The 25,521-nt window shown below is 40.9% G+C and overlaps 2 protein-coding genes across 4 annotated transcripts; one reads left to right on the top strand and one right to left on the bottom strand.

The window, feature by feature from the left end:
- The first annotated feature begins 60 nt into the window (after nucleotides 1–60).
- On the top strand, nucleotides 61–8,669 carry actmap (actin maturation protease). 3 transcript variants are annotated; one of them, XM_080888528.1, is made up of 8 exons: nucleotides 61–451; nucleotides 569–612; nucleotides 695–890; nucleotides 3,971–4,039; nucleotides 4,253–4,377; nucleotides 4,601–4,730; nucleotides 4,835–4,905; nucleotides 5,020–8,669. In XM_080888528.1, exons 3-8 carry the CDS (start codon nucleotides 721–723, stop codon nucleotides 5,349–5,351), a joined length of 897 nt encoding a protein of 298 aa, XP_080744654.1. In that variant the 5' UTR covers nucleotides 61–451; nucleotides 569–612; nucleotides 695–720; the 3' UTR covers nucleotides 5,352–8,669. The 3 variants fall into 3 exon arrangements, with proteins under 3 accessions (XP_080744654.1, XP_080744655.1, XP_080744653.1); XM_080888529.1 differs by lacking the exon at nucleotides 569–612 and having other exon boundaries at nucleotides 700–890; XM_080888527.1 differs by lacking the exon at nucleotides 569–612 and having other exon boundaries at nucleotides 62–451.
- Nucleotides 7,171–21,700, bottom strand: itpkcb (inositol-trisphosphate 3-kinase Cb). Its single transcript, XM_080888520.1, has 7 exons — nucleotides 20,522–21,700; nucleotides 11,540–11,639; nucleotides 11,055–11,268; nucleotides 10,671–10,875; nucleotides 10,059–10,160; nucleotides 9,491–9,562; nucleotides 7,171–9,370 (listed from the first exon to the last, which is right to left on the bottom strand). The coding sequence occupies exons 1-7, from the start codon at nucleotides 21,683–21,685 to the stop codon at nucleotides 9,161–9,163; spliced, it is 2,067 nt and encodes a 688-aa protein (XP_080744646.1). The 5' UTR covers nucleotides 21,686–21,700; the 3' UTR covers nucleotides 7,171–9,160.
- Nucleotides 21,701–25,521: the final 3,821 nt, after the last annotated feature.

A 25,521-nucleotide genomic window follows, 5' to 3' on the forward strand; every position in this document is an offset into this window, starting at 1 on the left:
TAACTTCCGATGTTTAACATCCGTGTCCCATTTTATTATTATTTTTTTTTCCTGTTGTAGCTGTTTCCAATCATTGTGGCAACATAACATTTTGTGTCACAGTTTTGGCTAAAAATATAACATAGGGGCAGACATTCTGATACAATTCTTCTCAGAGTTCAGATTATGGTGTGGCACATATTTTAGTCCGGGTTATTTTAGCGCTTTTTTAAATTCTTATAATTTATCTTTAGCTTCATATTTAACTAGCAGTTAGAGTCATATGTATTAATTTTGCAGTTGGTACTGAGATAATTTAGATGCACCGGAGGGCGGTATGTTTCTATGTTCCTGAGGAGTGACTACACAAAGAAGAAGAAGAAGAAGACGCAGCGCGAGAGTAGTACTGCCAAATATGGGGACAAGCCGGGTGTCGTTAGCTGGCTTTGCTAGTTAGATAAGTGGGTGTGGGGTAAGTGTACAAAAGACCATAAACCAAGTACTTGTATATGATTTCTGCACACCAGTTTGCACTAAAATAGTCTCCAACATCGAATAACGTTCGTCATTTGGTCCTGTATGTTGACAGGTTTAGTTATTAGCTTATTATAAGAAGAAGTCGAAGTTGGGCAGGTAGTTGCAGGTTCTATAATTACAGTTTATACTGGCTTGCTGCAGCTTGCCCCCGTTTTCTAACTAATTTCTACTTTATTAGTCCAGAATTCCTCAGGATAGAAGAAGATGTCAATGGAATGCTCCCTGCCACCTCCACCGCCTCCACCTGCTCCATGTACACCACCTCAAACGTCAGCACCAAAGAAGAAGCTGTATCAGACTATAGCCAGCAGTAGACGTGCTGTAGAGGGAGATCACACAGAGGCTTGCTTGCTGATCAGTCAGAGGGAGACCAGGTCAGGTTTTTATCATGAATGTTTTCGCTTTGTGTGGAAAATTGATAAATCTGCACATAAATCTGCACATTTTTAAGTGCTCACATGCTTGGCAGACATTTGTCACACACAGTCATGCTCAAGTTGATCAAGCGGATCCATTGTGCAGTTCAAATGTTTCATCTGCCAGCACAGCCATACAGGTTATTGATTAAAAATCCATGTGCAGCATAATCAGCCATGACTGTGTAACTTATCTTTGATGATGTTTTTAGGGACAAACAACACAACCATGCGCTTAAACTAATCAAAGACACAGGAACTAAAAACCAAACATAAGAGGCAAGGATTCACCAAGTGAGTAATGTAACAGAGGGACACCTAACACAGAGACAACAACTTAACTACAAGATACAAGAAGACACGTGGGGAGGCTAGGCTAAACAAAGAGTTACCTATTAATAACCAATATAAACCAGAATTCAAGTAAAAAGCTTAAAAATAAAAATCTTAAGGAATAACAGTGAAAAGAAATCTAAAGTCCAGAAAACCTAAAACATAACAAAACCCACGGACCAGGACACATCTCAGAATGTACAGTTATATAATCCAGAACCAGTGAGCAGTGAGATAAAGTATTGACAGAGCAATATATGCATCTATTTTCTGCCACTTATGTGGGTGGTGGGGGCAGCAGACCTCCTTCTCATCTTCCTCCATCTCTCCTGAGGGGACAGTGGGTTTGCTCGGGAAAATCTCAGAGATATAATCTCTTCAGTGTGTCCTGGGCCGGCCCAAAATACCTCTCCTGTATTGTCCTGGAGGCATCCTGGTCAGATGTCTGAACGGATGAACTTATGAGTCGATAAGTGTCCCACAATCAGAATCAGGATACTTTATTAATCACACAGGTAATTATGTGATCACAGCTGCTCCAAGACGTTAAGAACAGTAACTAGCTAAACTAAATGAAATAATGCTACAAAGTTACAAAATATAACAAATAACTGTAATATACCTAAATGGCTGTAATTATGAATTAAAGTAAAGAGAGACCTTAACTAGCTTGCAGTGATGAAAATGAATCTCACAGGAAGGATGAAAGACAGTAGTAAAGTGAGAGATTTGTTATTTAATTAAAAAGTTTAAAAATAGTACACGCACAGACACCACAATGGACTGTATACAAAGAGTGTGTTTCTCTGATGGTTATGTTGTTTTGTATTGAGTACTACTACAACTTTGCTACAAAGTTGCATTATCCTATTATATTGTGATATTATTGCATTGTAGCTTAACCCCAAGAACAGAGAGTTGCCTGAATATATCTCTGACATGGAGTCAATAAAACTGAATGTCAAGATTGGGGCAAAAGTCCTGAGCCAAGAGTGAGACCTTCTTGTCATTTTTTTTAAATTGGTCTTTAACAATAGTTCTTCAGACTTTCTGAAGGTCTTTGAAAAGTTTTTCTTTGGGCATTGGCTGCTTTTTCCACTCATTCTCAGTCCAGTCCTCCCATTTGACGTTTATTCAGAGGAATAATCTTTTTTGTGCAACTTAATATTGACCTATGAATCATAGCATAAAAAAGGGAACCTAACTCAAACCGTTGTCAGTGTGAGTCACATTACAGACAACTTGGAAAAGTACTTATTTTAAATTGTATCTTTGGGCACTTTGTTACTAGCAGCCTATTATATAAAAACATAATTTGTTCCCATTTCTTTAGTTGAATCTATGAAAAAGTGTCAGATAATACAATTTGGCAGACATAAAATGGTATTTTTGCTTGGTAGTGTTCTTAAATATTTGAGAAAATTGCAAAATAGAAGACAAAAGAAGTGAAAGGCCTAAAAAACTTCAGCAGATGAAAAATATCTGGAAGAAATGTCCTTGTAAAATAAGAAGAAATCCATTAAAGACTGGAAGCAGAATCAGATGGATCTGGCCTTTCAGTTTATCCATCTACTGTTCACTGAAGCCTCATCAGAAATGGTCTCACTGAAAGTGTGTCTTTCAAGAAGCTGTTCTTAAGGAAGGAAAACAGGGAGAAAAGGCTGAGGTATGCCGAATTACACGAGATGGAATTATAAATGCAGAAAAATACCATCACATTTTGATCCACCATCAGTACCATCTGGAAAGCATCTAACTGGCAACAAATTCATTTTCAGCATGACAATGATTCCAAACACAGTGTCAGTGGAATAAAGGTGACCCTGATCCAGCACTAACTATGTGCTGCAATAGGTGTAGGCTGCTGGGGGATTCCCATGATGCACTGAGTGCTTCTTTAGTCACCTTTCTCACTCACTATGTGTTAATAGACCTCTCTGAGTTGAATCATTACTTATTAATTATCTCTGGCTCTCTTCCGTGGCATGTCTTTTGTCCCGTCTTCCTCCCCTCCCCCCTCATCCCAACCGGTCACGGCAGATGGCGGCTCTTTCCTGAGCCTGGTTCTGCTCGAGGCTTCTTCCTGTTAAAAAGGGAGTTTTTCCTTCCCACTGTTGCCAAAGTGCCTGCTCATAGGGGGTCGTATGGTTGTTGAGTTTTACTCTTTATGTATTATTGTAGGGTCTACCTTACAATATAAAGCACCTTGAGGCGACGGTTGTTGTGATCTGGTGCTGTATAAATAAAACTGAATTCCATTGAATTGAATGAAAAGCAGTCATCATCCAAAGACAACCTATTTGAAAATTTTATAGCAAAACGGGATGAAATGAAGGGTGGCTCAAGACGTTTGCACAGTACTGTACATGATAGTCCTGTGAAAGAAGCTTTTTATAATGCTGGCATTTGACTCCTCAAAGTATCCTGAAACCTTAGCAGCCAATACAGTTATCAGCCAGTTGATTAACACGTGACTATAAAAGAATCAGAAAGCAGGGATTAGAAACAGTTGGGGATAGGAAACACTCACATGCCGTAAACTGCTACAGTTTTGATGCAGATAATATGACACAACATATGGAACTGATGCTTAGAATTGATTCATGGCTGAGAAAAAAACTTTTTCATTTGTGTAAGTGCAGCAGATAAACGGTTAACAAGCTCCATGCCTTCATGTTATGCAGTGCCATTTGTTTGTTCTTCAGTTTCAGGAAGGACCTGCAGTGGATTCTGGCGAACACCTACGTGCCATCACTCATTCAAGATGGTCCACAGTAAGTCACTAAAGTGAAGTGTCACTGTAATACCTGTCACTCAACAACTCAATCTATTTTTGGTTAAGAAGTATGTTGCATAGCACGCCAGTTTCCACAACAATTTTAAACTTCTGTAGTATTTTATTGTTTTTAGTTATTTGGTTTACCTGACTTCTTTTACGTGAGTGGGTGACATATTTATTCAGTGTGTTATTTCTGGTAACTTTGTAGGTGTGGTCTGGTGGCTTTGTGGATGGCTGCTTACCTACGGCAGCCGCGGCTGAGTGTCGACATGGAGACGGTGGTTCAGACAGCTCTGAGCAGGGGATACACGGCTCAGGGTGAAATGTTCTCGGGTATAAAATAAAAATGTGTGAACTCTTCAGGTCTGTTTGTATTTGGGAGCAAAAAAAAAAAACGCAAAAGAAACAGGTGGAGGCTGTGATTAAACATTTGGAACTTTATGACACATTTTGCAGCCGATATTTAATTTAATGTTTCACAAGCAAGTAAACATTCAGTTTCAAGCTGGTGAATTTTGATTTCTTTATGTTCTCATTAAGCTTTTTATTTTGTCAGCTGACAATATGGCCCTGCTGGCAGAAGAGGTGTGTGGCTGCAAGGCCAAGCTCCTTTCGGGGGGTCTGAGTGGTAATAATGCTGCAGCCATCATCTCACACCTGTGGGGGAGACAGCCTGTTCTCATCCCGTATCCTGGACCAAACCATGGGGAAAGGGTTGCTGTGAAGGAAAAGCAGTAGATTTGGATTTGTGATTAAAGAGAAAAGCAAAACTCCTTGACAGTTTTTACAGCTATGACGAGGATTACAACCACGAGCCGTGCCAGCGTAGTGGCCACAGAGCGCACTGGGCAGTTGCTTCAGGTAAGAATGAATAGCTAACCCAACCTAAGGCAGGGTTTATTATGTAGGATTTCCCTTAAAGTGAGCCTAGTTTGACTAATCAGACCACACAGTAACAGAGTTTATTCATTCCAGGCGTTCTCCTCGGTGTGGACCAGGGGAGTGTGAGTAAAGAGCATGTTCAGCCTGATCCCTCTCTGCCGTGGCTCTACCTCGCCGCCGACAGCAGCTCATCTTGTCCCGCCGGCAGCACGGCGCTCAGAGATGTTTACATCCTCGCTAAGCAAGGTAAAAGCTTGCGCTACCAGCTGTGGAGTTTGGACACTGTAGCTCAGAGCAATGGGCAGCTGAGGATGATGGACCCACAGAGAGCCAGTGATGGCACCAAGTATGTGGTTCCCAAAGGAGGGGTGGAGGCCGGTCTGGCTGGAAAGGCGGTGATGCTCCACACAAGATCCACACAGTGAAGCAGACACACATTATTTATTTATTTAATTAAAAGGGCTTTAAAGTAAGGGTTATCAGGGAGAAGCCACACCCACATGTTCAGCCATGCTCTGGTCACTGTTTTTGTAAAATGTGTAGTCGTCTTATAATTTTCCACTAACAAGGATTGTGTCAGTTTAACTGTAAAAGCTATATATATATATATATATATATATATATATATATATATATATATATATATATATATATATATGTCTCATGCTGCCGCTTATTATCACATTTATTTGCACAGTATAGGCGGCTTTAAAAACATTTTGACAGAAAATATTGGAAGGAGCAGGATGGGCATGTCGGGGGAAATTCCTCCTGACAGTGATAACAGTGAGTGAGGTGAAAAACCCCCCACTTTAAACAGGAGTGGAGAAATAGGGTTTCAAATGTTGCTTTTCTGGCTGCTGTTGAGCTTGTTTAAACACTGCTAAATCAAACAGGTTTACTTTTCTGTCATTCAAATGAATGCTTTTATGGAGCAGAGAGCATAGAAAATATGTCAGGCGATAAAAGCCTGTGCTGGTTGTTGCAGTGTTTTTGTCAGGCGCTGAAAACATACTTCTAGTTGTGCAGGTCCTCAATCATCCACATCACGGTAGTTTTAACCGCTTCAATTGAAGGCAGTTCAAAGAATTTATATCTTGATTCATGTAGCAGTGACGCGTGATTACAGGGTGAGTTAAAGACCGCCTCCACGGTAAAAACCACACTGAAGACATACTGAATACCCGAGACTCCTCATTAGCCTTTAGAACTGAAAAAGCCTTTCAGTTAGGAGGTGAAACATCTATAAGAGCCATAAATGTTCAGTTTCCTTCAACTCAAATCCTACAGACACTACAGGATACATGCTGGCTTCAACCCGTAACTCACACTGGCCATTAACGTGTGACAAGATCAGAAGACTTGTTGATTTTGCAATGCCGTCAGAATTTTGTGTAACTGGTGTGTGAAATCATGGTTTTCTCTCTAATTTTGAACCATTGTTGTACAAAAAAAAAAAAGAAAGACGCGGAAGTCATTTTGATCATGCACTCTTAAAATGTGTGAGTAGACAAATGAATGTGAACAGCCCATCAGTTTCCATGGGCTCAAAGACAATCAGATAAACTAAGATAATTATAAAATCTGCTCCGATGAACCTCATTTGCAGTTGGCGACTGCATGAAGCCTGGCTGGATGTTATGAAATGCTTTATTTCCTCCCTGCAGGCCCGTTACCAAGTAAAAATCCGGCTTAGTTAAATAATTGTGACTAACCCATTTATAAGCTTACAGTTTGTCCCCCTTAAGAAGCTTGTAGGTTGTTTATGAAGCACCAGTTTTGCAGCGTTTGGCTGAATTTGAGCAGAAGTCATGCACACTTCAGAAGTCGTCCTGCTGCTTCTGTCAGCAGTCACACCATCGATACGCCCATACTATAACAGCGCCTCCAGCATGTTTGACAGATGATGGAAATTGCAAGCCATTCCTCAGCGCTGAGGCATAGTATGACCTCTAAATCATGCAAGTTCATCTAAATGTGAAATTTCTACAGCCAAAATGATAAACTAGCACTTTGATTCCTAATTTACTTATAAAAATTTAAAAAAAAAAAGAAGCTTCTGTCACATCTACATAATTTCCTTTGGGATTATAAAAGTATTTTGATTCTGATCTTCATTAAGGTGGTTTTCTTGTCTCTGTACTTGTGGACTGCTAATTTTCTTATCAACCAAAAATAAATTGTCATCTAGTTTTTACACAAAGTTTCCACCATCTCAGTTTTCAGGGACAGTTCAACACAAAATGATTCATCTGGTTTTATTTAGAAACTTGTGATAAAAGGTCACAGCTGACTGAACAGGACATATTCTTACAGTAGTGTTAAATTTATAATTAAATGTTAGATCATCTTGATTCAGCGCTCTTTTACAAAAGAGTATATGATTTGGTGTGTGTGTGTTTGCACAAAGAACGGAAAAAAAAATTACAATAAAAATCCCCCAAAACTCTGAAAACTCTCCACTTTCATTTTATTGTAATCCACGACCGTCTGGACAAAGCAGAGGTTTATAAACAGTTTCAATCAGTCCGTCTGTTCTTTCTGTGAAAAGCGCTGCCTTTGAAATACAAAATGTGGTCACAAATCCAGTTTTCTTGCTTACAAAGCAGCACCCTCTTTGAAAACCTGATAGTTTGACATTTTACAAATATAGAGACTTTCTGGGCAAAGGTTTTTAACACTTTGTAAACACTATACTATCCGTCTCTCCTGCCATGTTTACCCTTCGGAGATGAAAAATCTAAACTCCTGAATTCGAATTCCAATCTTGTTAAGTCACGCGTTCACAGCACTTGTGTGGGAAATGTTCGTGCCGAGTTAACCACACGCCCACACCCCCACCCACCTAAACAGTGCTGCCTGACACTGTCAAAGGAAGACTGGACACTTGACGTTCACCAATGAGTCACATTCCCGTCGGGATCTGATGCACATGCTCACAAGCACGGCCTGCACGTATAACAGTGTCGCTTCTTTGTAAACTTTCAATGTTGCATACAAAAATGTAAATACCCACATTCCTCCTGTCTATCCTAGCTTAATTATGTTTACAGCGGTGTCCTTTAACCTCTGTTTTACTCAGACACCCGTCATCGCTCATACACAGATTTTATTTTTATTTTTTTTTGGTTTTGAGTTTGTGTGTAAGTCAGAGCCCACACGAACTGATCAGATTAATCGGGTAATTCCAGTTTCACAGACTAAAGCAACACTGCTCAGCGAATCGAGATAACAGGCAGAAATATTTACGTTGAACAGTAAACCCAATACTTAAACCTCTGCTGGAGACGCACAGACATGTTTTGTTCAATGGCTTTGTGAGAATCCATAGTGCAACAAACTTCAGACAAACAAGGCTGTCGAGCTTCTTACTAAAAATCACTGCATTTTCATACAAAAGTCCAATTAAGAAAAAAACTTTCTGTTTCCAAGAAAAGTTAAAACTGTGGGATTTCAATGTAAATCGATTCATACTTGGGTGAACTCTTTTGGAAGTAAAATAGCACGAGTCCACTGCAAGTGGAATGATCAGATAGCTCAGTTTCTTTTTTTAAAAAGCCAGGCACAGAAATCATACAAACACAGTAAGAAGGCTATACCAAGGCAGGAAAAAACAAAACAAAGTTAAATTAAACTGTATTTACATGCTGAGTTAGTTAACACGTGGTCTGACCACTGCTTTTAGTGTTGCTGTATACTTAGTCATCAAAAGTGGTCCATGATAAAAATAAAAAAAAATCCAACACTCCTCAGAGGCTCGTTTAAAACAAACAAACAAACAACAAAAACAAAAACACGCTCCTGTTGGTCAAGATCACGGCTGAGGAGGTGGCTGCTCTGGCCACCTCTCGCCAACAGAGGGAGCTGTGAGGAGGAGCGAGATGAGTCTCTGCAATAAAAAGTGACTGCTAAAGGTCCATGAGTGCAGAGGCCTGTACTCTCAGAAAATAAACCACAGCCCAAGTAAAACAAAACAAAGTTACAATTGTGCTTTAAATTTAACAGCTCATGTCATCCGCCCCCTTATTCCACATAATGCATAACGTTAACCTTTTGGCATATTCCACTTCGCCCGCCCTTCTCACACTGGTACAAGTTGATAAAGTCACTTGGTGTGAGCCCTGAAAGGAGTAACTGAAGTGGTGGCCCTCTGTTAGCCATTCCTCTGTCACTCTTAGTTTGTATAATCTTCTTCAACATCCCATCAGTCTCTTACTGCAGTCCTGTGTCTCGCTCAAGGAGTCTCCGGGAGCATGGTGCTGAAGATGTCTATGAGGTTGTCCAGTCCCCACAGGTAGCCGTCCTCCCTGTTGCCCTCCACCCAGGGAGTCCTGTGGTCGAGAGTTTGAGGTGTCTGCAAGGGGACCGTTTTTCCAAAGTCGATCATCCAGACTTTCGCTTTTCCTGAGGCGTCGTGCACAAACAGAAGAGAGCTGCCCACAACCTGCAATCGATAAACCAGCAAGACCAGTGAGTTTAAGTATGCAGCGCTGATGGGATTGTAACAAATCAGCAACACAGACAACAGGTCTGTTAGAAGAAGTCAGAACGGAGTCCGTCTCACCTCGTGTGTCCTGAAGAACTGTGACTGCTCCAGGGCTGAGCGTAGTTCCTCCAACCGCTGCAGGTAGAGTTTCTGAGGAAAACAGAAAAAAAGGACACAGAAACTGAGACTGTGGGAATTTGCAAATTGGAGCCAAAAAACCCAAACAAAACACTTTTTGTTCTTCTTTCTTATTTAAAGGTAAGTGTAAAACCTTACATCCTTGTTTGATGCAGGTGCTATCGCGTGAAACAAGGATGTAAGTCCTGTATAGAGTGAGCACAGTGCAGACCCGAGAAGCGGTGGAGCATAAAGCAGCATCTCTAAGATTTACTAATGAACATGCCACATCTGGTTGTCTTATTTGTACAAATCTAAGAACAAAGTAACAGCTTGTTGTCTGTGTGTCTGATGCGAGTCAGTGAGAGACTCCTCTAAATAACAGAACAACCTATTAGTGACCTACAGAGGAGCTGACAAAGCCACGATAGCCGTTTCCTCTTCTCACCGGCCGAGTTAAACTAAGCAGCTGCTGATTCCTGCTTTTTGCTTTTTTGCATTTACAAAACATAACAATTGAACAACATACCAGAATCTGAGTGTTGCCATCGACAAAGTCCTCCAAGGCCTGCATCACTTGCTCTCTGTGTTTTGTCTTCTTAAAGTTGGTGTTGCAGGTTCCATCAGCTCTCTATATAGAAAAAAAGGAAACCATCAAAAATGTCATAATGACTCACTTCAGCTTATACATGCCGATTCACGCTACTATCTGGATAACAGAAGGTTTTAACAGTTGTGTTTTGTTGAGGTTCGAGGTGGAAACAAATGGCTCTAAATAAATTCCACAGTCACAGAACTCGTTCAACTGGAAAATACAGCTGCAGCGAGCCTTTAATACACTGCGTGTCATCACATTTTTTCTTTAGTCTCTGAGTAGCATGCAAATTCACTATTGGCACAAACTGATAACCAGCCTCGGATTTATTTTCGAAAGAACAAACAGTCCCCCTAATGACTGCATGTTAACCAACCACATTTTCCATTTCACCCCAGTGCACGTGGTCTGTCTTGTGAACAAACTGATAAGTGTTTACTCCCACTGATTGGTTTACGTCTTTGCAGCAACAAGCACAGCTGTTTATTCTCTTGAAGCTGAGGTCTTCAGGCTAGATGTGTTTGTGTGTTCAGCATGACCTCATACCTTAATGCCTTCGATCCGGAAGCCCAGGGTGGCGGTGGAGCTAAGTGTCTCCCTCCACTGCATGTACCGCGGTTTGAGGACACCCTGCTTGGCCCGTTCCTCCTCTGTTGGAGCCCCGGGGTCCACGGCAATCATTTTGTCGTACATGTCCTTCCTCAAACGTGGACGCTCCCTGGCTTTTGTCAGCTCCTCCTCCAAGTAAGTCCTGAGAGTTTGGGTTAGATTTAAATGTTTGCACAGCCTTCATTCTACATACACGATTCAAGAGTAAATGTGCGTGAAGGTAAACTCTCAAGAATCATTTTGCCTTCCTAAGGCACAAGCTGTTTTTGGAAAAATGCTTTTTACACAAATACACTCTCTTTGTCACGTGCCAAGTCTTACCTGCTGCCCATTTTGCAGTCCATGATGGAAGGCGAGTCAAAGTCAGCCAGCAGGTCATCCATCAGGTTGTAGTCATGGTCGTCTTTTTGTACTATGCCGTAATATCCGGGCACGTAGGGGCGCAGAGAGTCCGTCATTAGCTTCTGCAGGCACTGCTGCTCACACTCACAGTATCGCTTCAACAAACGCCCGTACTCCCCAGCCTGGAAGTTACCTTGGAGAAAGATAGGGAAAGAAAATTAATGACGCATGAGACAGAAAGATCAGAAACTACAACATGTCTGTGCATTTTTGTTTGTCTGCAGATCTGAAAAAAGGCGTACAAGTGAGCAGATAGAGCCGGCACTGTTGCCCTTAAACTTTATGCTTGCCAGCCTTTCAGTAGATACGACAGTAGCATAAATCTTTTGTTCTTTTCTTAGAAGGAACCTCCATATAAATGCATCTGATATGCAGGTGTACAAATATCCTGCATTTACACATACCTGCATGGCCAGCAAGCTGCACCCATGGGTAACGCTTCTTGAAGGACACGACAAAGGGGGACCAGTGAACCATGGTCTTCAGCTTGTGCCAGGACTTACTCTGAAAGATGAAAAAAAAACAATAGAGGGTTTCATCGCCTTGTTTTTTAAAAAAGCATGGGCGGTCACACACATAATAAATCTGAAGCTCTGACTAATCAGAAAAGGAGCTTTCTTTCCTGGACAAACAGTACTGAGCTGAGTGCAGGCCAAAAGACTGATTACTCATTAAAAGGAAAACCCAACCTGTACTGTCCTCATACCCACACAAACATATCAGTAGACATTGGACAGACCCTCCCCTGCAGCCAAGGCCAGGTGTGCCGCATACACGACAAAGCCCATTCATAAAACATTTACCAAAACCTCCGCTGTGGTGTCGTAAAACAGAACCTCCGTGTTTGCGAGCTTGTGGGCCTGTGTGTGGGTTACAGTAATATGTGTTGGGAAACAGTAGAACAAGGACACTGTGCAACAGCCGCTTTGACGCAAGCAGTTAGAGAGGCGCCTGATACTGATTGATTAGAACATGTGTGTGGGAAATCACAACAAACGGACAGCCAGTTCTGGGTGTGTGTGTGTGTGTGTGTGTGTGTGTGTGTGTGTGTGTGTGTGTGTGTGTTTTACATTTCAGCTGATTAAGTCCTAAAATGCTTCTATGCACCAAACCGGTTTAAAGCACAGAGACAATTAGGTTAAAGGAGCAGAAAGAAAATTAGCACTGGGCAACAAAACCGGTTTCTGCGAGTAATAAAATGCAAGAGGCCATAACCATAAAAGTTATCTTTTTACAACTAAATTATTTCTCTCTGTATGCGTGTGAGAGAGAGATTGCTCTTCCCTTTGCTCTGCATTCCTTCCCCCCGCTGCTCTTGGAAACTGTCACAGTAAAACAGTCTTAATCCAGGAACATAAACACACTGGAAACACTGCGTATGCGTTTACCTCAAATGAAGAAGAAGAAGGGGGGAAAAAATGCTTCAAGTTTAAACTGTTCGCAACAGTTTGAAAGCCTTAAAAACACTTTTTAGTTGAAGGAGAAGGAGCAGTTTTACGTATCGGGATGAAACTTTCCAAAGGGTTTTACTTTAATTGTGGATTATTTATTCTGGTATATTAGTGCGATAACTTGAATCAAACATGTAAGTTTGTAACCATTCTAAGAACTAGAATGAGTGTGCATTTAAATCTTTTATCCTCAGTTTCTCAACCTCAGATCCCAGGATGGATAACAGGTTTAATCTTAACATGAGATGGCACGAAGCCTACAATAAAAAGAAATTCTGCTTAAAACAGAGAGCAGGTCACTACCAGGATTTTTAGCAAGAGGCCGAAGGTGAAGAGAGTCAACGAGAGACGGCTGTGGACTTAATCTTAAACGACACCCACAGATTCACCTTACTCTAACCTCAGCCTCGTCTGGGTGAAGAACAGCACTTCACCACATGTGACGTAAACGACTGAATTTTCAACATGACAAAAATTCCTCTTGCTCACTTAACTGAGCAAACCACACCTTCATTTGACCCACAGACAAACACTAATAGATGTGCAGGATCACAGTGATGAAACACTTCTATTATCTATTTTCTCTTTTCTCTCTTACTAGCCTGCTTATTTCCACTGCCTGTTGACACCCCATACAGTCTCTCAGGATGTGTTTGAGCTGATCTTTACCTTAACCGAAATCTCTGATTAGACTTCAAATAAATACAAATATCTCAGCCTATTCAGCAAAACTCCTCTTCTCTTTATTTGCAAAAAGAACGGTTATATTCAAACTCAAAGGGAAAATATCCAAATGAACCCACAACAAAAGCCAGCGACATTTCAACTTTCCACTCAGGCAAGAAAACTGTCACCAGAGACTCTAGAAAGACTCTTAAAATTCCCAAAACATGCTCGACCTTTATTTAAACATTTTTAGTTTACAGTTGAATATTTGACTAGATTTCCTGCCAGCTGTAACGACGTGCTGTGATTACTGATCACAGATAAATATTAGTTTTCTGAATGCACAAGTCCAGAAATAGCATTCACCTGTGGCCCAAACAGAATCTGTTTACTTATCAAATCTTTTACTTCTTCTCCTCACTAATATTTAGTCATTACCAGCATCTGTTTCCATCTGAAGACCAGTTCAGTGACAGAAGGCCTGAGCGGGGAGAAACGTGATGCTTCAGCCTCTCTTCTTTCACTTTCCTCGTCCAGGTCAGGCTCTCTGATGGCCCTATGCTGACAGCTTAATGTGCTGCCTCTGTGGAGCTGAATGCACCTCCTTAACAGCAGATGCACTGCCAAATACTAATGCTGCTAATATTCTTGTGGACATTAAGGCGTTCTTAAAAGGGTGGTTTGATAAATGTTCAGAAGCCCATCAAAGAGCACATAAAGAGCTTTCGACGTTTCAGCTTAAAGCGAAGAAGCCGTCCCACACACACACAAACACGTTTTAAATGCTGAGGTCACATTTCACCCCACACAGTCAAACCCTCGCCATCTCCACTTTCTTTTATATAACTCATGAAAACTGTACACAAAACACAAACATACAAAGTTATCATATCAACCCCCATTTGAGGTTATTTTTAATTTTTTTCTTTGAAACAGACAGAGATCCCTTGCTTTTACCACTTTCTTTTTTTTCCCCCTGTAGTGCTCCCATCCCTTCTTCATATTTCCTAGACCTATGGGATCCAATTCCAGGAATGTCACCGGCCCTAACACTTCCCAGCACAGCAGACAATGACAACAATGGCGCTGCTAAGAGACGTTACAAGGGCCATGAATGTTCTGCTTTAGATGTGTAAAGTATGCATCCAAGACGAGGAAGGTGTTTCACTGCCACTTCAGTAGCCCTTTAGTGGCGATTTTCCAGCATATAAAAGAAGACTCACCAGTTAACAAGGTTTTTTTTTTTTTTTAATTACTCAAAAATTAAAACACACCTTTGCTTGTAAAATTGTCAAAAAATAACACGAGTAATGTAACAGACTCTTTGCCTTGAAATATATGTAGACCATTTGTGGCCATGTGCACAGCCGCCACCAAAGGCCACTGTGGTCAGGAGAAAAAGACCCATCTTCAATAATTATAGCCCATAATGAGGCCTGTAATGATCAGCTGGGTAAAACAAGTTGTGGGAGCTACTTCAACTTTTGGTGCTATTAAATTATAATGTTAATATTTAGTATACCTTTCCAAAACCTTACTTTTTAGCTGTTATAGCAGCACTTGGTGTGCAGCATGGTGAGCCTGCTGCTACTGGCTTACTGGCTTCTTAACCCAGATACAGTTCTTTGTGGCTGAACGCGAGCCAGATAGCCCTCATATGCTGTAACAGCTACAACAGCAATCTTTTTTTTAATTTCTATTTGAATACCCAAGTCTCTTTGATACAATCTCCCCTTATATCATGTTTCTGAGGAAGCATGACATCAGCGTACATTTATAACAGTGGCTGAGGTAGGTTAAATTTGAATCAGTATCTCTGCTCTCTCAATAATTATTTTTGGACCCTTTTCTTACCTGGCAAACGGAGCAGTAGTGGAGGAGGAGGCAGGTGCCGACACAGATACACACGACCCCGGAGACGACACGAGAACGCAACCAACACAAAATGCCCCCCGCCATCAGGACAGGGTCTCTTAAATCAAACGTCAGGGACGCGTGCCTCCCTGTGGGCGTGAGATCCTTCACAGTCATCTATAACGTCCTTTAACTCAGTCCACTGTCTGCTCGGTCTTCCTCTGGTAAATCACCTTTAGTCAAGCTGTCAATTTTTGGTGTTTGTTTGTCTCCTTTATCGCCCGATAAATAATCACTCGTGCGTCTCTACAACCTCCTTTTTGTCACTCTAATTCACAATTTGCACCATTGCAGAATTTTAGTACTCCACCCTTTGATTTCTTCACGCTTTCTCAATTTCTTTGTTGCCGTCATCAAACATATCCACCAAGTGTCCTAAGGCTGTCCCTTTTCTGGCTCTCGCCACTTTCTGCCTGTTTGAACTAGTCCTGTTACTCGCAGTTCATCCCTGAAATCATTCACCCCGTCTCCCCGAAGGCGCAAATCCCCCACTCTGCGAGCCGTCTTCGCTTTCTCCCAGTGTAAACCTTTGTTTCTCTCCTGTCTCACTCTCTCATCCTCTAATCCCCTCTGGGCCTATCCTGAGCCTCATGCTTAGCCAATCTCCTGCCAGATTCAGTGCAGGTGGGGGTAGAGCCAACAAACATTTCCATATAGTCCCACAGCTCCTCTTTTGTCTGCATGATGAGGTCTTGACTACTATGTGGCCTACGGAGTTGTGCGTTTGTGCACGGGGACAAAACTAAACCTGTCAAGCGACAGTCAGCTACAAGAGTGACACCATACTGTATGCAAACCCGAACCGTGTTTTCAGGTACTCTTAGAGACCTTTTCTCAAAACTACTTTATATAAACCACATCCCTTTCCCTTCACTCAAGTCTTCAGAGCTCATGAAGCTCCACTGTGGTGGGCCAGTGAACGCACAGAAGATGGCACCGGCTTCAACCTCCGCCTGAAAACCATCTGCAGAAAACAGACTCACATGTCTCTTTTATCTGATAATATTTGAAATGTTTATTTGCATGTGCCAGAAACACGGTATTACGTCATCAGCTGATATCACTGACAAATGAAAATACATTTGGTATTTGCTGGATTTGCTACTTTTTCCCTTTAATATCACCGTTTCCTGAATACTTGGAAGTATTCGACCTCTTATACCTACATTACATCTCAGTGTGTTGTTTAATGATTTTCCACTAACGACCGATTCTATTTGCGGAGCACATTTAACTATAAAAACATTATTTTGGCAACTCTTATTTACATAAAATCTGATATAGTTCCAGTGAAACCTTGAGCTAAGAAAAGCAGCTCACTTTCCAGCTCGCATATTAAGTATTTAACTTGCAGATTTATGAGTGAAGGACTCCTTATATGGAACTGTCATTTTTGGTAACATCTTTCTTCAGTAAAAAATGAGCAATATCTCACTTGGGAGTCCATTAAATGTATTGGCTGGTTAAGTCGGCTTTTTGCTTGTACTTTACAAACCACACTAAAAGTTTGTGTTTGTGCATCAAGTATAATAACAAAATTACTTATTTATACACATGAGGACATGTGTGGGGGTTATGGCATATATGAGCAAAATTTGATTTGCTGGTTTAGAAAGGATCAATGACAGCGTTCTACCTTTTATGACAGGAGGTTAAGTCTCACTGCTTTTCAGGTTTTGGATTTTTTTTGTGATCCAGTATTGTGTTCTTTAACTGTATGCACGTCTTTTAATTTTATGTAATGAAGGAAATGATGATCCCCCACCCCACCCCCTCCAAACGCTGTGAGTACTTTTACTCAAAAGCTGTTGGTCTTGTTTTTTTGTTTGTCTTTTGTTTGTTTGTTAAAAACGGGGCAGTGTACAGTGTACATTGTCCATAGTGTGAATGTGCCAGATGAAGTCATACAGGCTCATTTTCATATCTTGTCCCTGGGAGATTGATGGAAATAATAGACAGTAATAGGAAAAACAAAAGTGCAGAAGCACGTATTCAAAGATAAGATCCGGAGCATAACCATATAACATTAAAAATGTCACACATTGCAAAAACTAAAGCACATGCGCACAGTTACAAAAACAGAACAGCGACCTAAAAAATACTCCAGAGACAACATGTTTAATGATCCAGCTAGGCACAGTTTTATAGGTGTGATATAGGGTTAAGAGATATGATGCTCTTTACTTCCTTAATAGATTGTTGATAAGAAACAGCCAACGTTCCAAAAGCAAATGATTTGCTTGGAAGTAATGGAGAATTTTTACTCGAGGCGTTGATAGTCTGAATCTGGTGCTTCCTGCACCACTGGATTTTATTTCATTGCGGGCGTTACATCTTAACCTGATACATCTTGTATCAGGTAATTCTGTGTTGTGCACATAAATACATAAAAGCGAAGCTAACTTTTAACTAACGTGGACTTTCCTGTATCGTGGATTTTGTGTATAAGTGCTGTGGGAGTGATGTGTGGGACGGAAAACAAGTCTGCAATTGTGGCTCATGAGTGAATAAGCATGCATAAATAAGAATAATCATCAAGTGTAGGCTACGTGTTCAAAGTTTCGCTGCATCTTTTTCATCTGTGCGCGCTCCTTCTTTTGTCTGCTTACTCTAATTTTCCTCTTGTTTTCCGTTCCACTGTATGTTTCACAGTGTGTTAAGAGGAAAATATTAAGCCTTTTTATATAAGTGCAGGCAAACTGTAGAGGGAGAAAGAGTGTCTCACATGGAAGACATGATCATGCAAAAATATCGGCGCTGCTGTGCACAGCAGACGTTGGCAGGAATTTATATCTTATAGCATTCAAATGTCAGGGACAGAGTAGACACTGTTGGTGGAGTGAACAACACAAGGAGAAAAAAAAACACCATATATGGCAAAGACGTTGCCTAGCAACCGGCTCAGCCTTCAGCCCAATTTTCCATGACACACAATGAACTCTGAATGCAAGACGGCATCGCTCTGTGTGTGTGTGTCTGTGTGCGTGCATGCGCGAACAAGTATCTGCTCACGTCACCTCATGAAGAAAATGTTAGGTTTGTTTGTGAGCTGACGGCACGGCCACACACACTCCCTCTTTCTATTAATTACAACAAACAAAAGCGTTTTCCACACAGCTGCACATATGACAAAACATGCCCATTAAAACCAGCTCTTATCAGAAACCACAGGCCAGCGTCATCCTGTTTGTTACAACACCTCAAGTGCAACTACTCAGGTTGCTCACTTCCTGCGTGTTGTTATAATAGCCAGGAAATTACACTGTCCGCTGTCCTGTTCACTCAAAACATGCAATATGTGAATCAATATGTTTGCAGAAATGTGTATCTGAACATGACAGAGGTATTTTATGGACTTTACACTAAACGAATGACTGACAAAGGGGACGGTAAACATGAGGGGGTATTATAAATTATAGGCGTTTTATTTTTTATAATTTTCAAGCAAAAACTCTTCGTTTTTCCTTTTTGAATGCGAGGATTTAAAGTGTTTCTGTTTTATAGCACTGCTTGCATGTTAAGACTGCAGAACATAGAAAAACAAACATCTGAAGATACCACACTGGCTTCTTAGAAGAGATTAAGGTGTGGTTTTTCTCATTTTTTTGTGATGTTTTACATTTGAAACAAGTCGAAAGAATGTTTGATCTCAACTAAAGCTGCGACAGTAACAGACAAACTTCTGTGGATAAAATGTTCATCTTTCAGTTGATTGAGATCACTAGATGGGTGGACTCGATATGGATGTTATTTTTATACTTAATCTAATTAAGCCATCGTGACACGAGTTATATTAAGTTTTTGCTGAACTTTGTTTTGTAAAATCATGCATGAAGGAAGAAAGCTGCCCACACTGTCTTTATTTTGACATTTAGATCCTCACTCACAGGAATAATCAAATCATTAAACATCAACTGGAGCTTGTCTCCACCTCACGGTGGTCTCAAGAGGCCTGTGTTTGGTGCAGCTCTTTGAGAAGGACTAAACAATTTGGAGAAAAGCAAAAGTAATATATGTTAAAGAGGAGACTCTGGGGTGGTCTAATGTATGACCGTGAATTTCAAAGTGCATCAATTTTCATGGGTGACGCATTTCTCAATCTTTCCTGATCTATGAAAATGAATAAATAAATTAAAAGGGTGGGTTTTCCGCCACATCCACCAGAAGATCATTATGTCCTGGGCATCGCAGTATGAATCACAACACTGACAGCTGAAAATCTTTCTTGGTAATGTGGCCCTGCATGAAAACCTGGACATTCAGCATTCACAGAGCTACCGTGATGATAAGAAGATACTGATAGACACATCCTGTTTTTAAAGCATTCCATGCATGGTAGTCAACAGTGCATCAAAGCTTCCTGATACCGGAGGAAATCATCACAACTTCCTACTAAACTTTAAGCTACTTCTCCCGGACGGAGGAGAGGAAAATCTGTAAGCCTCTTGGGGCTGCAGGCTAAGCTCTCTAATAATGAAGGCTGGTCACAGCTCAAAGTGCTGACTGTAAACGAATGACGAGCAGTTAAGAAATGCATTCAAACAATGTTTAAATGGTCCTCAGGCTGAGCTCATCAAAGCCATGCGATCATGTGGCATGGGTGATGGAAGGACACAGAAGTGGGGGCTGGCAATAATAACCATTTTCCTCTCCTTTGGGTTTAAATTTGTTACAGTCATGTTTCATTATCAGGGCAGTGTGAGTCAAAGCCTTCTACCACACATGACACACATTAGATCAAAAGTTTCTCCTGAATGAATGGGCCCTTTTCCCCTCATTTGCACCACAGCAGCTGAAAAATCTCCACCTCCTGACAAATAATGACCTTTTATTATCAACGTGACACATATTAAACAAATTTCTTTCCTTGACTGTCTTTATAGCACCAGCAGTGACTGACACACCTGCTCTCACACACTGTTTACATTTGATGACAAAATAAAGTGTTTGTGGTTGAGGTTGACACAGGACTCAGGAATGTTTACTGTACATTTCCTATGCAGGGTGTGTGTACTACATTTTAATATGTAATACCTAGTCAGTTACCGACTTGTATCATTTTCTTTTTGATTGATTTTCATTTTACAATGAGTTCCAGTGTGGTCACACCTAACAACATGTTTGTTTATGGAAAGAATAGCTTCAAATACTGTAATGCCATCATATATGGTCAATTGCACAATATTTGCATTACTCATTTTTTGGTAGCTTTGGTAGTAAGACCAGTTTATGGTTTCTTGTCAGAGTCCAGCTGAAGGTCTTTTAAAATATTTATGAAGAATATATTGCAAGCAACTGAACAGAAAACTTTATAAAAGTTGTCTGTTGCGGAAGAAGACTTGAATAGACACTCACCCCCGTCCCATCCTCCGGACTGCACAGAGACCGGCTGGACTCGATGTCGCTGCCTGTGAAGTCGTCCTCTGACTCCTCGAAGGACGAGGCGGAGGACAGGCCGATGGAAGAGGAGTTGGAAAGCTTCCTGGGGGACCGCATCAGAGCGGGAGACCCTCCGCAGCCGCTGTCCGAGCAGGGGGACTCGTCGTCCGGTTGAGGCTCCAGACAGCCGGTGTTGGGCTCCATTCTCAGCAGGTTCGATGCGACCTGTGAGCGGTTCGGACTGGGGTCTCTGGTTATGATGAGCTTGGGTATGGTTCCTGGGAAACTTTGGCCTCCTGGTGGACTCTGGCTGGTCTGATCAGAGTCCGTTTGGCTCTTTGTTTCAACCGGGCAGCTGCTGTTCAGTTTGCCGGTCGCTTTGGGTGTGCATGAAACGGTGCTACAGTCGGTTTTTGTCATTGTAGCCTCGGCTTGATCGTCCCTAATTGAAAGTCCACAGTCCAAAAGTTGATCCGAGGCCAAACTAGACAAAATCCCCTCAATGTCCGGGTCAGAGGTCTTCAGAGGGGGTGAGTTGGATGAACGCGTGCTATTTCCAGTTAATACTCGATCCTGAGACACAATGGGATCGTGGTTGCTTCCCCCCAGTGGCTTATCTTCCATGGCCCTCGTCTGGGGATCCGAGGCATTGTTCTTTCGCACGGGTTTCGGCTCCTCGCAGCCCGCGCCGCTGACTTCACAGCTCTTACTTTCCAAGCCTGGTGCATCGGATGAACCAGCGGTTGCTTCACGGTTCACGACGTGCTGTGTCGGTTCAGTATTTCCATCTAGCCCGGATGGCGTGTCAAAACAACCCGCGGCTGCTCGCTGTTCCCCAACCCCCGACACCACCTCGTCCCTCGGCAACTTTCCTACTCTGTGGCCGCGGCGCGTTGCTGGATCTCCAGCTGCGTTTCCGCCACCCAAATCCGCTTCCCCCTGACTAGAGTCTCGCTTTCTCCTTCCCAAATACGACAGCACTTTATTTTTCATCGGATTCCTGTTTAACTGGTCACTTTTCGATTTTTCTCCGCTCCCAGGTCTGCGGATACGAAGTCGACGGGCTGTCTCGCCCGCTTTCCATTTCGCTCTGCCACGGGTGGCAGTGCTGTGCGATAGAGCAGAGCGAGTTTGGCCCATCCTGCATGCCGTAATAGTAGCAGTGACCCAGACACACCCTCAAAGTATGATTTAGAAAACAGTCGAAACTACTTAGCCAGTGACTCCATCAAGCAACGGTAATCCATTAATCACACACTTCAGTTAGTGCTATTGATCAATCCCTGTTAATCATCTGGGATTATACTGATCTGTGGGAAAAAGCAGATGATGTGTGATTTAGTAAATAAAATTGCAAGGACAATAGACAAATAAAACCCTAAACCCTTACCTTACCTTACCTAAAGAGTCCCCGATGACACAATGATAATACAAAAACAAACGCACATTTAAACCAGCGCTTGATTCAAGAATGCCAACTCGTATGTGCTTAATCACCCTTAAAAGTCACATATTATTTCCAGACGACAGGACAGAAACTGTCAGATAAAGGCTCACTGGAAACTGCACTGGAGTATAATTACAGGAAAATATGACAAGAACAAAGATTTAAATATTACAGGGGGGGCTGATGTGGGGGAAAACTGTAAAAGTTTCACTGAGATTTAGTCAGTTTCACCATTAGTCACGTCTGTCTAATACTGCCCTCCTGTGTCTGGACACGATTCATTTGTCCCAGTAAGCTTCATTTAGACTGCTATCCTTATGTTTCTTTCAAAAAATAAAAATAAAAATAAAAAAAATTCCCCCAATAGGGAATAGTGGTCATATAACAAAGCATTGATATGTCTAAATTAGGAGTTTAAATAGTCAGCATTACATAATTTGGACATTTTTCAAGGCAAAGAACAATCACTTTAAATTAATATGTAAGAATTTGATTATTTAAGAAGACAAATGTTAAATGCTCATCGCTGCAACAGCAAATTCGCCCATATAGATGGTCTACTTTTATGACGTAACTTGTTTCCACTGGTTAAAGGGTTAAACTATTAAGATCCCTTCTAACTTATCTTTATTCATGGACTTTACAAGAGTACTTTTGTCTATTCTGATACAGCATGCAAAATAACCCACTTTTATCTTATACTGGGCCTTGGTGCTGCCTGTGAAGTCATTTACTATCTGAAACACTCATAGATCCACTTCCCCTCCTCTTTAATTCAGATTTCTTCTGATTTGCTGCCCCTCATAAATAAATTTAAAAAAAAGTCTCACTACCTGTATAGAAAAGATGGAAGAAGGCAGCATGTCCTGCATACTTTGTAAAGGCCAGCAGAGGGCGACTCCTCTGATTTTTCTATATTTATTTTCAAGATAAGTTGGATACAATAAACACTTTATCCAATACTTGGGAAAATGTTTTGTTACAGCAGTTATTAATGTTATTTCTGATGTGTTGATGGTATTGGTTGGTAGTTTCAAGCCTTCTTGAGTTAAAGTCAAACTTGAATTTTTTGAAAATAATTATCTCCAATAAACGACTGTACAAGCTACCAGCCTACGGGGCTGCAGCCTCCTTTGGATTCTTCGCCTGATCCGCCTTGTTATCACGGTTAGTTTCAAACCACCAAGATGGCGACGGAAACAACGCTAGGCTCAGTGCTTCAAAATGAGAACTCATGAACAACAGGTGATGTCACTATGGCCATGTCCATCTTTTATGTACAGTGTACCAGCAGTTTGACGCTTCAGGCTGCTGGTAGGCTAACCCCACTTACTTAACTTTTGTTCCTTTGTTATTTTTTAATTTGATCATTCACTATATATAAATAATAGAAAACAAGAAAAAGCACAGGTTGTTCCCTTTAATAATGCATTTACAGTCGTTCTAGTCAGCTATGTCAAAACACAGGTTCAACTTCCTCTATCTGTTCATAGGAATTGCTGTTTTGCAACATTTCTCATGTAAATACAAAAGACAGTAGTGTTTAAAAAGGGTCAAATTATGACTTTTCCTCTATCAGAAAGCCGTTTAAAGCCTTTCCGACATTATAAATGAAACACGGTGAGGTAAAGTGATTGTTATTTGCTGTGACAGCTCAAAAGGAGTGCTTACAGGAAATGAGACAGCAAGGATAACAAAGGAAAATACAGCTCATACAGAACCACACAGTTCACTATATTCATAATCCAAATAATAACTAATCCTATATAATGACTCACGCTGGCCTGTATAACTGTGAATGTTGTGCCATCCGCAGGGGCTCATACAGTGACACATAGTTTATGGGAAGTTGATCATTTCAAAACAAGTCTTAAAAAAACCCCAACAAAATAAAATAAATTTAAAACAACAACAACACTCCCTTAAAATAGATCTCAGGGTGATAAATGGCAGTAAAGCACTGCCATCAAAACCACTCATCTGTTTGTTCAATCAGCAGCGTACACTTTGTGGCTAAAATGGAAAACACAGCCAATCTAAATGAAGAGACTTATCAGTAAGTCATTTGTTTAAAGGGCGGTTTAACACACACTTTCAATTTGAGCTTGGGCAGCACTAGAGCTTTTTAAAATCCTGATTTTAACTTGGCCCTAAATTAAAACGCGTACCAGTTTCCTGTGATCAAACAATAAGAAGAGACAAGTCTTATCTGCGCGTTTTCAGCCAAGCAAAACAACCAAACGGATAAAAAAAATAACACACACACATACACACAAAAACTTGAGCTAACCTTACCTGACTGATCCTGAAGTGCTCCTCCGATGGTATACAGTTAAAAATAGCTGACAGGGATGCAGAGGTTTTTAAAAACTTCTGGCAGGGCGTGAAAATGATGATGTGTCTGTGATCATGAGCTGTTCAGCTAGTGTGTGCGAATCGCTGCTGCACGAAGTGAAGTATCAGCATGTGGTTAAAGTAAAAGAGGAAGCGCTGGTAAAACGGAGGCAAGTGTCGTTAACTTTCAGGCTTAGTAACTTCCAGAGACACCTGAAGTGGCACAAGCTAACGAGCTTCCAAACGACAAGACGTAACGGCCACAAAAAAACAAAAAAGAAACACGATTTAGCTCAGTTAAAAACCACAAGTACGGTAAATAAGAAAAGACCCAAGAAAAAGGCGACCAAACAAAATGTTGTCACCCAAAACAATCTTTATTATGTCTAAGAAAACGTCACAAACCTACTCAAAATGATCCGACGGTGGCCTACAGGTCATTTAATGGAGTTACCTTCAAGTGCACCACGAATTTTGGCTTTTTAGGCGCTAAAGAAAAACCGTTAGTAACCTTTACAATTGAGAAAGGTTAAAAAAAATTTTAGTCTGATAAATCAAAAGCGTAAACATCGTAACAGCAAGGTAGCTTAAAAAAAATTATATTTGCATTTTTTTGTGTTTGATATTCAAGAAATACCAAAGTTGACCATCCAGAAATAATTTTGGATTTCTTACATTTAGAAGTATGGGATGGAAATTTGTTAATGCCCGTGATTTCTTTTTATCTATCTGTAAGTAAAAATGACAACTTAATATGCTGAAATTTCGATTTAATGACTAAAATTTGGAGTTTTCAGATGTAAATTGAAATCTTGAGATATTACCTCTTTTTTTTCTTTTTAGTGGTGAACTAGCAGTGTGCGATACTGAAAAAATTGATGATACCAAATAAATACAAGGCCATCATTGCCGATACCAATACTGATGCCGATACTTTTAACTTATAAAGGTGGCTTATGAAGGGAAGAGCAGTGTGTAATGATTTATGAGATGAATCATCATGAATTCTGATTTTAACGACTGTGAATTTAATTTCCACAATAATCAGTTAACACAACGAAACACACCTTTCAACTTGTCATGTAATTTAAAACTGGGTTACTTTAAGACCTGGAATGTAAATGTGCTTGCTTATAAAGCACTTTGGTTCAACTTCTGTTGTTTAAATGTGCTATAGGTGATAAATAAAATAGAC

Source organism: Rhamphochromis sp. 'chilingali' (assembly GCF_963969265.1).
Source record: "Rhamphochromis sp. 'chilingali' genome assembly, chromosome: 8".
In the NCBI taxonomy this organism is placed as follows: Eukaryota; Metazoa; Chordata; class Actinopteri; order Cichliformes; family Cichlidae; genus Rhamphochromis; species Rhamphochromis sp. 'chilingali'.

What these genes read in the sequence shown, in the direction of transcription:
- actmap (XM_080888528.1), top strand. Translation starts at nt 721, where the DNA reads ATGTCAATGGAATGCTCCCTGCCACCTCCACCGCCTCCACCTGCTCCA. An exon ending in ATCAGTCAGAGGGAGACCAG is followed by an intron (nt 891 to 3,970) that starts GTCAGGTTTTTA and finishes TTTGTTCTTCAG; the next exon opens with TTTCAGGAAGGACCTGCAGT. An exon ending in TCAGGGTGAAATGTTCTCGG is followed by an intron (nt 4,378 to 4,600) that starts GTATAAAATAAA and finishes TTATTTTGTCAG; the next exon opens with CTGACAATATGGCCCTGCTG.
- itpkcb (XM_080888520.1), bottom strand. Translation starts at nt 21,685, where the DNA reads ATGGGCCAAACTCGCTCTGCTCTATCGCACAGCACTGCCACCCGTGGC. An exon ending in GCAGCTTGCTGGCCATGCAG is followed by an intron (nt 11,269 to 11,539) that starts GTATGTGTAAAT and finishes TCTTTCTCCAAG; the next exon opens with GTAACTTCCAGGCTGGGGAG. An exon ending in ATGGCAACACTCAGATTCTG is followed by an intron (nt 9,563 to 10,058) that starts GTATGTTGTTCA and finishes TGTTTTCCTCAG; the next exon opens with AAACTCTACCTGCAGCGGTT.